Below are 13796 nucleotides of genomic sequence, written 5' to 3'. Positions count from 1 at the left end.
ACATATCAGAATTACTTAAATTTTCTTCGACAAACAGGTCTCAAATTAAAGAAGTCTTAAATAGACATAATATACACAAGTTATAAGTATAACAATAACTATGTTTTAAAAGAATAACCATGCGTCGAAAAGATTTATTCACGACAATTAAATGTGCAAAAAGGAAAGTAATATACATGTTCCAGATTTGATAATAAGATAATACATTTATAATTATTATTGTTAACCGAATTATTCAACATTTACTCTCATTTGGAAACAAAAGAACCGCGCCATGCGAAAACCAACATAGTGGTTTTGCGGCGAGCATGTATCCAGACCAGCCTGCGCATCCATGCAGTCTGGTCAGTATACAACTCAACTCAACTCAACTCGACTCAACTCATATTTTATTAGAGTCTCATTTTTGTGTACATTACAATTTACAGATAAAACCATTTACATAACACAAAGCCACTCCTTCATAGGAATTATAAGAGACTAACGGTTTCTCTAATTGCAATAGACTTTGAAAGTAAACCGCATGGATCCTGACCAGACTGCGCGGATGCTGGTCGCAAAGCCACTATGTTGGTTTTCTCATGGCGCGGCTCAAATAACATTAATTCAACAAAATTCTTGTTAATACAAGTAACCCAAGATGCCTAGGGAAAAGGGCGTTTTATTTTCTCCTTGTGGGAAAAAGAAGTTTATTAGAGCTTGCAGAGAATAATAAGATGATAGAAAGTAAATGTAACAATGCGAAAACATTGTTTCAGAAGGAGGGGGCTTTGACGGAGATAGTAACATCATTGTTATAATATTGCTATATTTAAACTTGATAAAGTTTCTCAAATATATCCAGGTAATCAAACACATACATACTTTAATTTACCTCATGTACAATTGAAAACAAACCATGTATATAAATTGAAATATGCTTTAAATCGGCGATAAACCTACTAACAACCAGGTTTGTACAAGAAGTGTCCACTGAGAAATCATTACCGTTGTGCAACCCAGTCATATCTTGGCCAAGAATTGTAACGGTTACCCAAGAAGGCGTTTCATGCAACCCGTTTGATCGGCGGATCACAGTAACTATCGCTTAACTCTAGCTTATAATTGTCTTGCAACCGGCCAGTTAACACTATTAAAATGTATCAAAACAAAAAAAAAAATCGGACAATGCATGACTCTGCTTACATTATGAGAACCGTTCTTGCAATTATACACTGGAATTACTAAAAGTCATCTAGTAATCTAGCAAATAGTGATACCGAAATAATTTGTGAAAAAGTACAATGAGCCCTCCATCGTGCTTGTAGACCAAAGTGCTAATGTGAAACGTGAAACGTGTTCACTTTGGCGCTCGTTTTGGGTAAAAGAACGTCGCTTCATACGCGGCGTCGGCGTCTCTGATCTTTCTTTGCGGCATCTTTTATGTCGTTCAAACTTTACTTAGCTCAGCCAATGAAACATAGCACCACAACCGCCGATGTATTTTCAAACGCGTCCTTTTTACACGCCAAAATAATTTTGTTGTCAGGCATCTTTCCATTAGTCACGTGTCCCCCATAAGCTCCTCGAGTTCTGGCAGATACACATATTCTATAGCAAACCATCTGAGGTAGATACCTATTACACAAGAGAGCTATCGCTTTAATATGGACGCGTTTTAGTGCCAGATCACTGAGGTGGATATATACATGTAGTTAATTAGAGTCTCATCAACATTTACAATTTATAAACGCCATACAACACCATTAAAACATGTGGTAATTCTAAGAATTATAAGTGGACCGGACAAGAAACATACTATGTTAACCTTTAACCTCCAAGTGTGACCTTGACCATAGGTAGAGCTAGGGGTCTGGATCTTTCGCATGACACGTTGACTCATTGTGGGAAACATTTATGCCAAATAATATCAAGATCCCTTCATCAATGGCAGAGTTATAGACCGGACATGAAACCGACCCTGTTAAATTTTGACTTCTAAGTTTGACCTTGACCTTGGAGCTAGGGGTCTCAGTCTTGCGCATGACACGTTGCCTCAATTCGGTCAAAATTTAATATGCCAAATTATTTCAAAATCCCTTCATGGATGGCAGAGTTAAGGACCGGACACGAAATAGACCCTGTTAACATTTAACTTTTAATTATGACCTTTACCTTGGAGCTAGGGGTCTGGGTCTTGACTTGACACATTGCCTTATTATGGTGAACATTTATGCAAAGTTATTTTAAAACCCCTTTATGGATGGCAGAAGTACAGTCCGGACAAGAATTTACATGGACGGATGCACGCACAGACACATGGACGGACAGTGCGATTTTAAAATGTCTACCTTCGGGCGCATGAAAATAACAAAATACAAACAAAGTTGATAGTAAAAATAAACATACATATATGTTAAACGTTCTCAAAGTTCACATGCTTCCCACTTGAAAACTACAGTTGTAAAAAGATTTCCAAGCCCTATGTCTTCAACATTATAGTTCAGATGAAACTTTAACATCCATTTGGAGAATCATTTTCGCGTTTCAAGCTCGTGCTCATGGAAAATAATATGAATTATTTCTAAAGGAGGCTGAATACATGGAAAATATCTTTAAATACTTTAGATTAAGAGATATAAAAGATGTATTCTGTTTACTGTTTCTAATCATGCGATTAATTAGTTAGACAATACACATGCTTGTGTTACCGGCTGGCATCATCATACTTGGAGAATCTTATGGTCCGAGAGCTGACGGACTTTTATTGCAAAAATGAGGCCAAAGGAAGTTTATACATTTTTGGAAACAATATTTCATATCCTCCAAGAAAACCCATTTCTTAAGTGTCAATCCGGCCGTGCCTATCTATATTTTGTTCACTTGTGTATGTGATAGGATAGGTAAAACTCACTTGTAAAAATATTAGGGGATAGAGTAAAGTTTACGTCGACCAGCTTTTTCACTGTTTAATTGCAGTAACATTTTGATTGTCAGTAAATGTATATATGTCAAGCAATGACAGCAGTAAGAAATTCTTCAAAACGGAATGAAAGGCAAACTTGATATTCAAGGTAAAAGGTTAAATTTATGTGAAAATCATATTAATAAATGTTTTGACAATATGAGTAAATGCTTGTGATTACAAAAAAAAGTGTGCAACAATTGGCTCAGATAGGTATCAAGGTCAATAATGCATATGTTAGTGTGCAGTGCATAAAGTAAAAGGGAAAACTGTTTTAATATCAGTTATTTGCACAATAAAATACAGTTTGTAAATATATGAATTTGAAAGCACTATCAAGTACTGAATGTGTGTTATTGTCAATTTATTGTTCTGTGTATAAGCAATCCTTAATTTGTGCTATTAGTGCCACTTACATACCCAATAATTTGTAAACAACTTGTCCGCCTGCTGCTATGTATTGTTTTATTACTAAAAATTACTATACCATGCCTAGAACTGTTTACATTTTCTTTCAGCATAAAACAGTGGTAATAATATGGCTAGTTTTTGGTCGTGGATTCAGTGTTGCTATATTTTATGGTTCTTTAGGATCGTGGAATCCATTCAATATCCGTTATAATAGAATTCCGCTAAAGCCAATGCTAAAAGGCGTGAGGGAAGTTGCACTATCCATTACCTCTCATGAAAAGACTTACTAGTAGTCAAACCGAGTCTGCTATTATTTTGCATTGTTGTATACTATGCGTCCAAAAGATCCTACAGAGTTTATTACTACGGCATGTAGTCTTAAAATATGACATTTACAATATGAAAAATTAACATCTATAAAATGTTAGGCTTCTACTAATGAATAAACACGTTAGATGTAAGCTCACCAGATACTAGTAAGTAGGGTATTAAAAAGGCTTTGTCTTATATGCCCAGAAACTGCCAAACATCCACTGCATTGTCCTGCAAACCTGAATCACAGTAATGCAGACGTACCACTCAATGTACATTATCAAGGCTACTGCTCACCGCCACAGTCTCTACTAGACTCCAGTTACGGCTTACGAACAGCCTCTGTATGCAATCACCAAACAGATAAAACGGAATAGGCCAATGATATATGGTGAGAATAAGGTTTTGATCACACCGGGAGAATTGTATTATAAAGATAGCCGCATGGAAGCCTATTTGTGACCTGCTAGACAATAGTAGATGGACTGCACACTATACGTTCAGACTATGAATCAGTAGACATCATGTTGTTAGACATTTTGACCTCACCCAACTGTTCAAGAAGGCTACCGTTTGACATCGAGACGTTGTCATCCTTTCAGAAAAGAATCCAAACATGTTTCGTAAATTTTCTACATTCTGCCCAGTTAACTGAAAAATAAAAATTCATTTCCGATTCCCTCCACGTTGGGTAGTTTGCGGTCAGAAATAATTCTAGAACTACTGTCAACACTCGAGAATCTGTCTACGAGTGTCACAAGGGCAGGTTAATTCTAGGGTTCGTCAATGACAGAACAACATATACCAACATAAGCAATAAGGGCTGTATATGGATAATTAATCCAATGGCAATTACTATGGCCTGTTGTAGATATACGAGGTCAGGTGTGCATTTCCGAAGTAAATCCATTCTTTCTGATTTTTTTGCGGTCATCATGGATTACAAGTTATTTATAGTAACAATAAAGGGAAATTACTCCTAAAAATATAAAAAAAGCTATATAATATAAGTCCATAAAAACTCTTTACCAGGTAGAGATAGGTCAAAATACACATAAGAATTGGATGTAACATGCATGTCGTACCACAGAAAAGTGGTCTCGATTTTTACCTACGGCCAGTAATAAAAATGTTACAATATAACCTATCTTTAGTAATAAAAAGGGAGGTAATTCTAAAAACAAGGCTGCCTCATGTTGGTAAACGTTTGTGCCAAGTTACCTCAAAATCCCTCCTTGCATGAAGAAGAAATGCTCTGAACAAAGTCACTCTTCAATTTGACCTTTGACCTCTAAGTGAGAGCTTGACCTTAGACCTAGGGACCTGGTTCTTGTGTATGACAATCTGCCTAATGGTGGTAAACATTTGTGCCAAGTTACATCAAAGTCCCTCTATGCATGAAGAAGAATTGCTCCAGACAAAGTCATTCTTGTATCTGACCTTGACCTTAGACCTAGGGACATAGTTCTTTTGCGCATGACACTCCGTCTCATGGTGGTGAACATTTGTGCCAAGTAATATTAAAATCCATTTAAGGATTGTAGAGTCCTGTACCGGACAGGAAAAAAAAACCTTTTGACCTTTGACCTCCAATTATGACCTTGACCCATGAGCTACGGGTCTAGGTTTTGCGCATGACACGTCATCTCATCATGGGGAACATTTGTGCCAAGTAATAATAAAATCCCTTCATGGATGGCAGAGTTATGGACCGGACAGGAAAAAAAGCCCTGTTGACCTTTGACCCCAAAATTGTGACCTTGACCTTTGAGCCAGGGGTCTGGGATTTGCGCATGAAATGACCCATTAGTGTGACATGTAGATATTTGACTTATGGTTATAATTTTTGGATGTTGTTGCTAATCTTATGCAACACCATACTTTTCTATCAAATCATGCACAATTGTGTATTTTCAATAAGGAAATGTTTGACGGTGACATCCCAACCACCTCATTAGCTATCATCTGTTGTTGTGAGACTCAGTTGTTTAAAATGAAATAGAAGATATGATTGTGACTGTGCTGATATATGTTTAAAAGTCGTGAATCAAAAGTATTTTGTACTAAATGTTTTATCCGCAAGTGCTTTTCTTCGGCGTTTCGAAAATATTGTATTTTGTTAATACCAAGACTCTAAAACAGTTCTTCTGATGCTAGATTTTAATAATATCATTTGCAGAAACGGGTACAATGTGCATGCAACGTACTTTTTAAAAGTTTCTTTTTTATTTGCTTACGCTGTTTGAAAAGACCTTGGTCTCCTTAAAATAATCTGTATAATTTATTTTGTATATTTTCTACGTTGGTCCAATATATTTATTTAACTAGTTATTGTTTCCGCATGTTACTTATTCTGTTAACGAGAGCGTCAGGCAGCATGTCTCTTAGTGATACATGTATATAGAAAACAATTCGCGCATTGCATTATGGTATAACTGATATATGTTCTATTAATAGAACACAAGAGCGTGCGATCATCCGCTTCCAGTTGGTTTTTTTTCAACCATGCATTGAGACTAAACGCATTACACATGCACGGTAATGATACCTATAGTTTCAAGGGATAATAGCATTGTAATTCGGTCACATAGAAAAGCAGACACACACGATTCGTGTCAAATCTCCGTAATGGCTATATATATATATATGTTCAGTCCACAAGTTTATTTTAGCACACAAGGCTGTATTATTGCGCTTTTTGATAAATATTGCCGATATTAAACGCAAATGTTTTTATATGATACACACCTTGTTAGATATGTCTCGGCTAGGTTAAGTATGATAGTGTAATCATGCAAAAAGATTGTTAAGTAAAGGAGGTGGAACTACACAATTTTGTTAGGCTGTTTGCATTAAGAAATGACTTGATTTTTGAAAGTCTGTATCAACATTTATGCGGATACTCCGCCCCAAAAACTGTAATCACCAATTATAAAGAATGAACATATCTATCTCACTGTAAATTGGTTATCAGATACTGTAATATCGTATGACTGGTACCGGTGTCAAACCTTGGCATTACGCCTAGGATTTAACTAGGTGTATTTTTTTATTTCTTTAATATTTTATTTTCTATAACATTGGGACCATGGAATAATTGATAATTTCATACAAATACAATTATAAGATATATCTATGATATCTGAAAATAACGTAATAATTATTATGCGTGACAAATTACGTCTGCAGTGTTATACAAATTGTCCTATTCAAAAGCTTTTAGCCTTGAAAATGCCTCTTTGCCGATTTCTCAACCAACAGTTTATCAATTTTGACATTGTATTATAATTTTATTATAGAAATTTGACTCTTTAAACCGTTAGCGTAGACGGCGTATGAATGTAATATTGCACATGGTCATGATTATTACAAAAATAAGCAATCAAATAGTAGGATAATGACTATACCTTAATTGTTATAAAACTACAAAGAAAATTATTTTGGTGGATTTCAATGCACGTTAAATCAATCAATTATATAAACCAGTTTTCTATTACTTGAGTTTACTGTACTTTAAACAAAAAATGAAGTAAGCAATGATTGCGTATGAAGCAATGAAGCAATCTCCGTTGCATGATATAGACTTCTTGTTGCAGCCAAATAAATTAGCCAGTTTAATTGTGTATGCTTGCCAGATTTTCACTACGCAGCTACGTATCTGCGTTAAGCATATCTATGATGGATTATCAATAACTTTTATATAAAACATCTTGGACCTTCTGACAAAAATCTAAGACTGCCCTGTTTCACTAATTACTTAAAGGATACAGTAGTTCTGAAAATACCACAGAGTTAATGCACTACATTCCCAATTGCACTTGCGATTAAAATGAACTAGCCTATGGCGAGTGTTTATTTTATGAAGTCTGTAGATGTTAGCTATGTCGTTTGCAATCGGGGTGTATAGAAATATTCTGATGAATAGGCGGGAAAATTATCCATTTTTAATGTAATGCAAGATAATTAAATATTTTGTCTTTTTATGTGTTTTCAGACCCTAAAAATGGTTTAAACCATTTTCATTTTTTTTTTGGCAGTTAATAGATATCCTAGCCTAAATAAATCAGAGGGAGCAAGGACATCGCAATAAATATACATGTACATAATGAAATGCACCTATAGTTCTTGTGAATATTTGTGTCAAAGGAATCAATGATCTCAAAGTGCGACCCTTCAACTTTGATGTAATATGTTTATTGAATATCCACCCATAATCATCCTTTGATGAGGAGCCAACGCTGATAAAAGTTTACAGTGTTTAAGAGGACCTATTTAGATAACAGTGCTATCGTTGATATTTCCAATATCTGGAGATTGTTATTTATTTGATGGAATCTACATATTAAATTCAATTCTGCAACAAAATATGATAATTATGTTATTAAAAAGCGTGGTAAGTGATTCTAAATTGTATTCCTGCATTGCATTACACTAACTAATAGTAACATGCTCTCCACAAAAAATGACAATAATGAATGAGAGGTGGATGAGGGCTGGCTTCAAATATATTGTTTCGTATCATTTCGACATAGAGGGAAATTACCTAGCCCGGGTATTGAAATTGTCACATCTAGAGTTGTTAACTTGTATTTTTCCTTCTGTTCTAAAACCTGAAGATGACATAGATGTAATGAAATGTTCAGATAAGTTCGAATGTTTTGCCAGTAGATTCCTGTAGTTGTGCCATTCCTTCTGACAACGGAAGAGCTGTATAATGTTCCTGCTTTGGATCCATCCGCAGTTCGGCTAAACCTGTAAGCATACCAACTGCATATACAAATTCATCGTCCGGATGGTCAATGCATACAATAGCTCCACTGTCACCCGGTTTAGCAAACTTTAAGCTAGTTCCACTATTGCCATCTTTAGTAAAGCTGGATTCCTCATCCCGTATCAGTATCAAAGGGGAGTCCATCCCGTCTTGATATTTTGACATAGAAATAACTCCTTTTCCCGGATCACTTGTAGCACCCCAAATATGAACAGCTTGACCCTCCATTACAACAAATGAATCAGAATTATGTCCATATTCATATAGTTTACCTTCAAGTTTTTTTCCGCTGGAATTTCGAAACTTTGTACAACATTTAGTTGCATCGCCATCAACTAGGGCAGCAGCTATATCAAGTTTGCAACACTTAGCAGTAGTTTTTCCTATTACTGTGGCTATCTTTTTATTATGGTCAAGACTGTATATGTCTGTGCCCAACATAGCAACATGTTTCGCTAGTAGTATGCATCGGTGACCGTCGCTCATTTTAGCGTAGCAGCCGAGTGTCCCGTATGTAGGTATTGGGTGTATTTTCGCACCAACATGCATTAATTCTTTAAAATTTACCGGAACAATATTAAAGTGGTGTATGCCTAGTTGACTGAGAACTTCACGGACTTGCGAAGTACACTTCTCATTTTCTGATTTATCTTCACGATCTTGAACAAAGACGTGAAGCTTATCTACCCGATATCCAATTCCTATGATTGCGTCACTTGCAGTGAATATTTGTTTCTTGACCTGGAAAGAAAAACAATCTTTTGAATGTAAAATAAATTTCTTAAAATTGCTTCATGTAATCCACTTTGAAGGAATTCGATCTTAAATCTTAGTATAATGACAACTTTAAAATCATTTCACCCACCGAATCATGGATTTCTTCAATTTCTGAGATGTCTGGGCGCTCACATTGCGGAACGTTACTCATACCATATACTGCAAGCATTTCTTTCAGCAAATTTACACCTGTTTCTTCATCTAAATCTTGACTATATGTTTCAGACGATGCACACGCCTCCTGTGGTGATTCATTTCCTATACTGTCATATTTGGTATCTGGAGATGCATCCATTCCTATAATCAAAATAAGCAAAACGCTCAGTTGCCCGGTAATGTAATTTGACACTCTAGGGCTAGCAAAGGTACCTGATCTTTGTAAGGACCTATTCTTCTGCGCATACTATGAAAGGTTTAGCTTAAATTTCGTAATTACTAGAAATTTCGACTTTGTGATATTTCGAGTTAATAAAACACAGCAATCTGTCAATAATATGCTGTCGCAATAACGGGTCAATAAGGTACTCATTAAGACGTCATCAAATAAATGATATTGTACGATGTAAAAGTTTTAAATTTTTTTTTCAAATTTACAAATGTGTACGTACAGTACAGTAAATTTAAAGATATTGGCAAAATATTTGGTTTTGTTAAGCTTTGTTAGATTCTTAATCGTTTTAAAAATAGCTGTTTATATTGTTCCATCATTGACCTACCATATATTCCAGAATCATCACATTCCGCTATATTCTCAGTCGTTATAGGATCGATTGTGTTTGCATCTGTCTTTAAAGTAACGTTTTCCTGATTGAAACATTTTTCTTGGCATTTCAGGTTCGACGAAGAAAATTGATTTTCATTTGAATTTTCCAATCTCCTGTCCTTCAAAACTTGATCAAGATACTCGCACATTTCTTTCATTGGTTTCAGGGCTATCCGTTCTAACCAATTACAAATATCTCGCGCAGCTCTTTCTTTTGTTGTTAACAAACTCGTAGTGCTATCTTCGAACTGCATTTCCGTCTTCATTCTTTCGATTTCTGCGTCATCTTTTGTGATAACAACTAATTGTTTTATAAACCCAAATAAGGTCTTGATTTCTTCTTTCATCATGCTGTCGATAACTGTTATCTGTATATGTCCTTTAAGGCTTGTATTTTCATACGTAATACAATCGACAGTACCGTGTTCTTTAAGGTCCTCTTGTTTAAGAATAATATCTTTTATCCCTAAGGACGTTTGGTTTCCATCTTCCCCTCTTCCGAGGTATATATCTATTTCTTTTATTTGGCATATGTCTTTAGTATTGACTTTGAGCCTGTTCTGTTCTCGTATATGTTTATATTTTTCAAACAATTTCGAAGTCTTTGTGATAGCGTTGTTGTACCGCGGATAACATGCTGGTGACACGGTATACCGTTGATATCGCATGTTAAAGAAGAGTCGTATACTGATATAGTCGAATCGATATTGTAACCTAGCCTATATATACTAGGTAGGTTGTATATCAAGTAGACATAACTACGTGGAGGCGGTAGTTTGGGTATGGCTTATATTTCTCATTGGACATGCCTTGGTAGATTTCATAGAACTTATTTCGAAACAAAATATCCGAAACATGTAAGAGAAAAACGTGATCAGAACGTGCTTATGATCTTACTGTGAGCAGCAATTAAAAATCAATTCAAGAGTGGAACTGGAAATTAGAACCTGTTTGTTAATATAAAGACAATATAACAGTTTTATCTTGCTTGATTCAACATTTTCTCTATATTATATGGCTATAGTTGAAGGCGCTTTTATAGAATATTAAAACCTTCTAAGTCACAAATTGAAAGAGAACTAGCTTATTTGATGATAAACATGTCTGAAAGTGTACAGCAAATATCAAGAAATTTGATACAATATAACTCATTGTATACACAGTTTTACAATAACATTATAAACAAAATTTGTTTTATCATCAAAACTGAACAAGATATGACTGATTATCCTCAATATGGTCGTATTCATTTTTGTGTTATCTTAAATTGATAGTTGATAGGTCATTTTTTCACAGCTTTAAAATATGTATAAAACAGTTTGCTTTTCTACTACTAGGTTTCATAGATAAGAGTTTAAAAGGTAAGAATAGAGTTATACTTCAACAAGTAGTATAACTTTATAAATAAACGGAGTATGAAGGTATTTAATCGCTCAGCTGAATTTGGCTTTTGACCATTCTTCTGATAATGTTTTATGAAGATGGTACATGCGGTTCATTAGAAGAAACTGTTTAATGTCTTCTTCTATTTTAAGTTTTGCCCCTAAGTGAAGTCAATTAGAATATTTTAAATTTGATAAAGGTTTATTTTAAGATGCTCAATGGACTGTGGTACAGTGTTAAAACACTTGGATTGTCAATCCAGAGAATTCGTGTTCAATACACGGACTGCTCACAGTAATTCCTGCTTATACAGTACTAACAGGTTTTAACACCTAGGGACCCCTTTGGTATATTGGGCACGGTTTAGACCCAGACTGGCTATTCAAAAAGAGCTAAGCTGTGTAAGCCGGACATGTGTGTATCTAAAATTTCTCTCTGTTCTGGAGGCTCTTTGTCCCTCTGGTCAGATCGCTCTATATACAGTCGAACTTCGATGGCTCGAACTCGAGGGTCCCGTGGAATTTAGTTCGAGTTTTCCGTTGTTCGAGTCATCCAAATGGCGGCCATTTTGAATTTGGGAATTCGAGGGCATGATGTGTTACAAACCTTACATCGTAAAATATTTTCATATTTTACCTGAATGTGTGCATGATACGATGATGAATAAAAAACAAACGCTGAAATATGCTTTATTATTTATTTTCAAACATGACATAGATACGAAAAAAAAAAACACATATAAAACACTGATATGATTACAAGAATTTAGTGAAGACAACATCAAATGAAAAGCAAACCTTTATGAATCATAGTCGTGTACAAATATCAAATAATTATATTGCTTTCAAGTAGCCGACTTAGATATACCCCCGTTTCCGGGTCCTTTTCTAAGTTGTTCAGCCATGCTAAAGCAGTATGAAAGTTGACATCGGATCTCCCGTTCTTATGCTGAAAAAATAAAGACAGTCATTGCTCAATTATTTTAAATAATTCTATTCGTATAAATCAAAGCCCGTTGAAGAATTGCAGTGAACGAAAGTCACTTTATTTAATTTGTTTGTCGTATACCGACGCTAATTACATAAGCGTGTGAAAATTACGCACGCGCCGGTTAAAGGGGAAGCTTGGCGAATGTCAGGCAGAGGTGTGACCAACTTTGTAAACACAAGCCATTCCGGCGACAAATTGTCTGTTCGACTGAATAGGTGTAGTTATCACTGTAATTAAGCCGAGGGGACCACCAAATGAGTTCGAATTTTCGAAGTTCGAGCGATCCGAGGTAGAACTGTATAGAATAGGCCTAAAGAAGGAATAAATTCGGGACCGGGAGAAGAGTTCGAGCGATCCCGGGTGTTCGAAAGATCCGAGTTCGAGCTATTGAAGTTCAACTGTAATATTATGCATAGATTGAGGATGGATTTCGCGTTCTCTGTTTCAGTGTTTGTATGTAGAACACATTTTAACTTTTTCATTTCGTTTCGTTTTCAAAAGGTTATACATGTATATAAATTTGGTATATCACAAAGTAGGTTTAGTCAAGATCATACATAACAAAGTCTGTCCTAGGATGCTACCGACCAAGTTTAGGAGAGATCTACGCAATTCACGACAGTATTTTCTTTAGTTATATTAGCGGTCCCTAAATGGTCCCAAGTGGAACCATTGGAACAAATTTGAGAAAGACATACCTAAGATTGCTACAGATCAAGTTTGGTGAACATTTATAAATCTATTCACGAAAAGAACTCATTCAAAGTTTTCATGTTCAGCTGTAGCGGTCTCTAATTGCTGTCGCGCGAAATTTTTACACTAACTTGAGAAAGTTTTGTCTACCAAATTTTGCAAAGATCCATTTAAAAAAGTAGAAAAAAGTCGTTCACAGTTGTTTTCTAATTCATCTCCAGCTGGCCCTAAGTGTAGTCAAGAAAAACATTTTCAACAAACTTCACTTCATTCCATCTTTGAAGTATTGCGTGAGAAAAAGCTATGCTAAGGACTGTTCTATTTGTTTTGATTATTGTTTAATACTCAAGTGACCTTTAAGCAAACGTTATAAGTATATAGTATCCTGTTGGAATAAGTTTATAGTATGGCAATTTAAAGATACTTAGAAAAGTAATCCAAATTTAGATATTCATAAATATTATCATCACTATTTATAGAACCATGTTTTTAAGTTAGTCACCCAAAATAGTTTGACGTCGTCGTTTATGTCTTGTATTTTATGTTTTCTGTGCGACAAATGCGTGTAAACATTACTATGCAATTATTTTTGGAGTCTGGAGACTTCCGTAATAAAAACTTGTGTGAGGTCCAAGGTTTCCAAATCAATCTTCTTTATTTGCCAAAGCTTACCTCGATGTTTTTAAAAATCAGGTATTAATCAAATTCTACATAGCTAGAAAAGTTTTGATACGAACTTTTACTGCTATTTT

The 13796-nt window shown here is 35.2% G+C and overlaps 1 protein-coding gene across 1 annotated transcript; it reads right to left on the bottom strand.

The window, feature by feature from the left end:
• Window positions 1–6709: 6709 nt before the first annotated feature.
• Window positions 6710–10651, bottom strand: LOC128554440 (uncharacterized). Its single transcript, XM_053535725.1, has 3 exons — window positions 9932–10651; window positions 9304–9512; window positions 6710–9179 (listed from the first exon to the last, which is right to left on the bottom strand). Exons 1-3 carry the CDS (start codon window positions 10644–10646, stop codon window positions 8307–8309), a joined length of 1797 nt encoding a protein of 598 aa, XP_053391700.1. The 5' UTR covers window positions 10647–10651; the 3' UTR covers window positions 6710–8306.
• Between the last annotated feature and the right edge of the window lie 3145 nt (window positions 10652–13796).

This window comes from Mercenaria mercenaria, unplaced genomic scaffold (assembly GCF_021730395.1).
Source record: "Mercenaria mercenaria strain notata unplaced genomic scaffold, MADL_Memer_1 contig_5041, whole genome shotgun sequence".
Lineage (NCBI taxonomy): Eukaryota > Metazoa > Mollusca > Bivalvia > Venerida > Veneridae > Mercenaria > Mercenaria mercenaria.
This window is presented reverse-complemented; position numbering and strand designations above follow the sequence as displayed.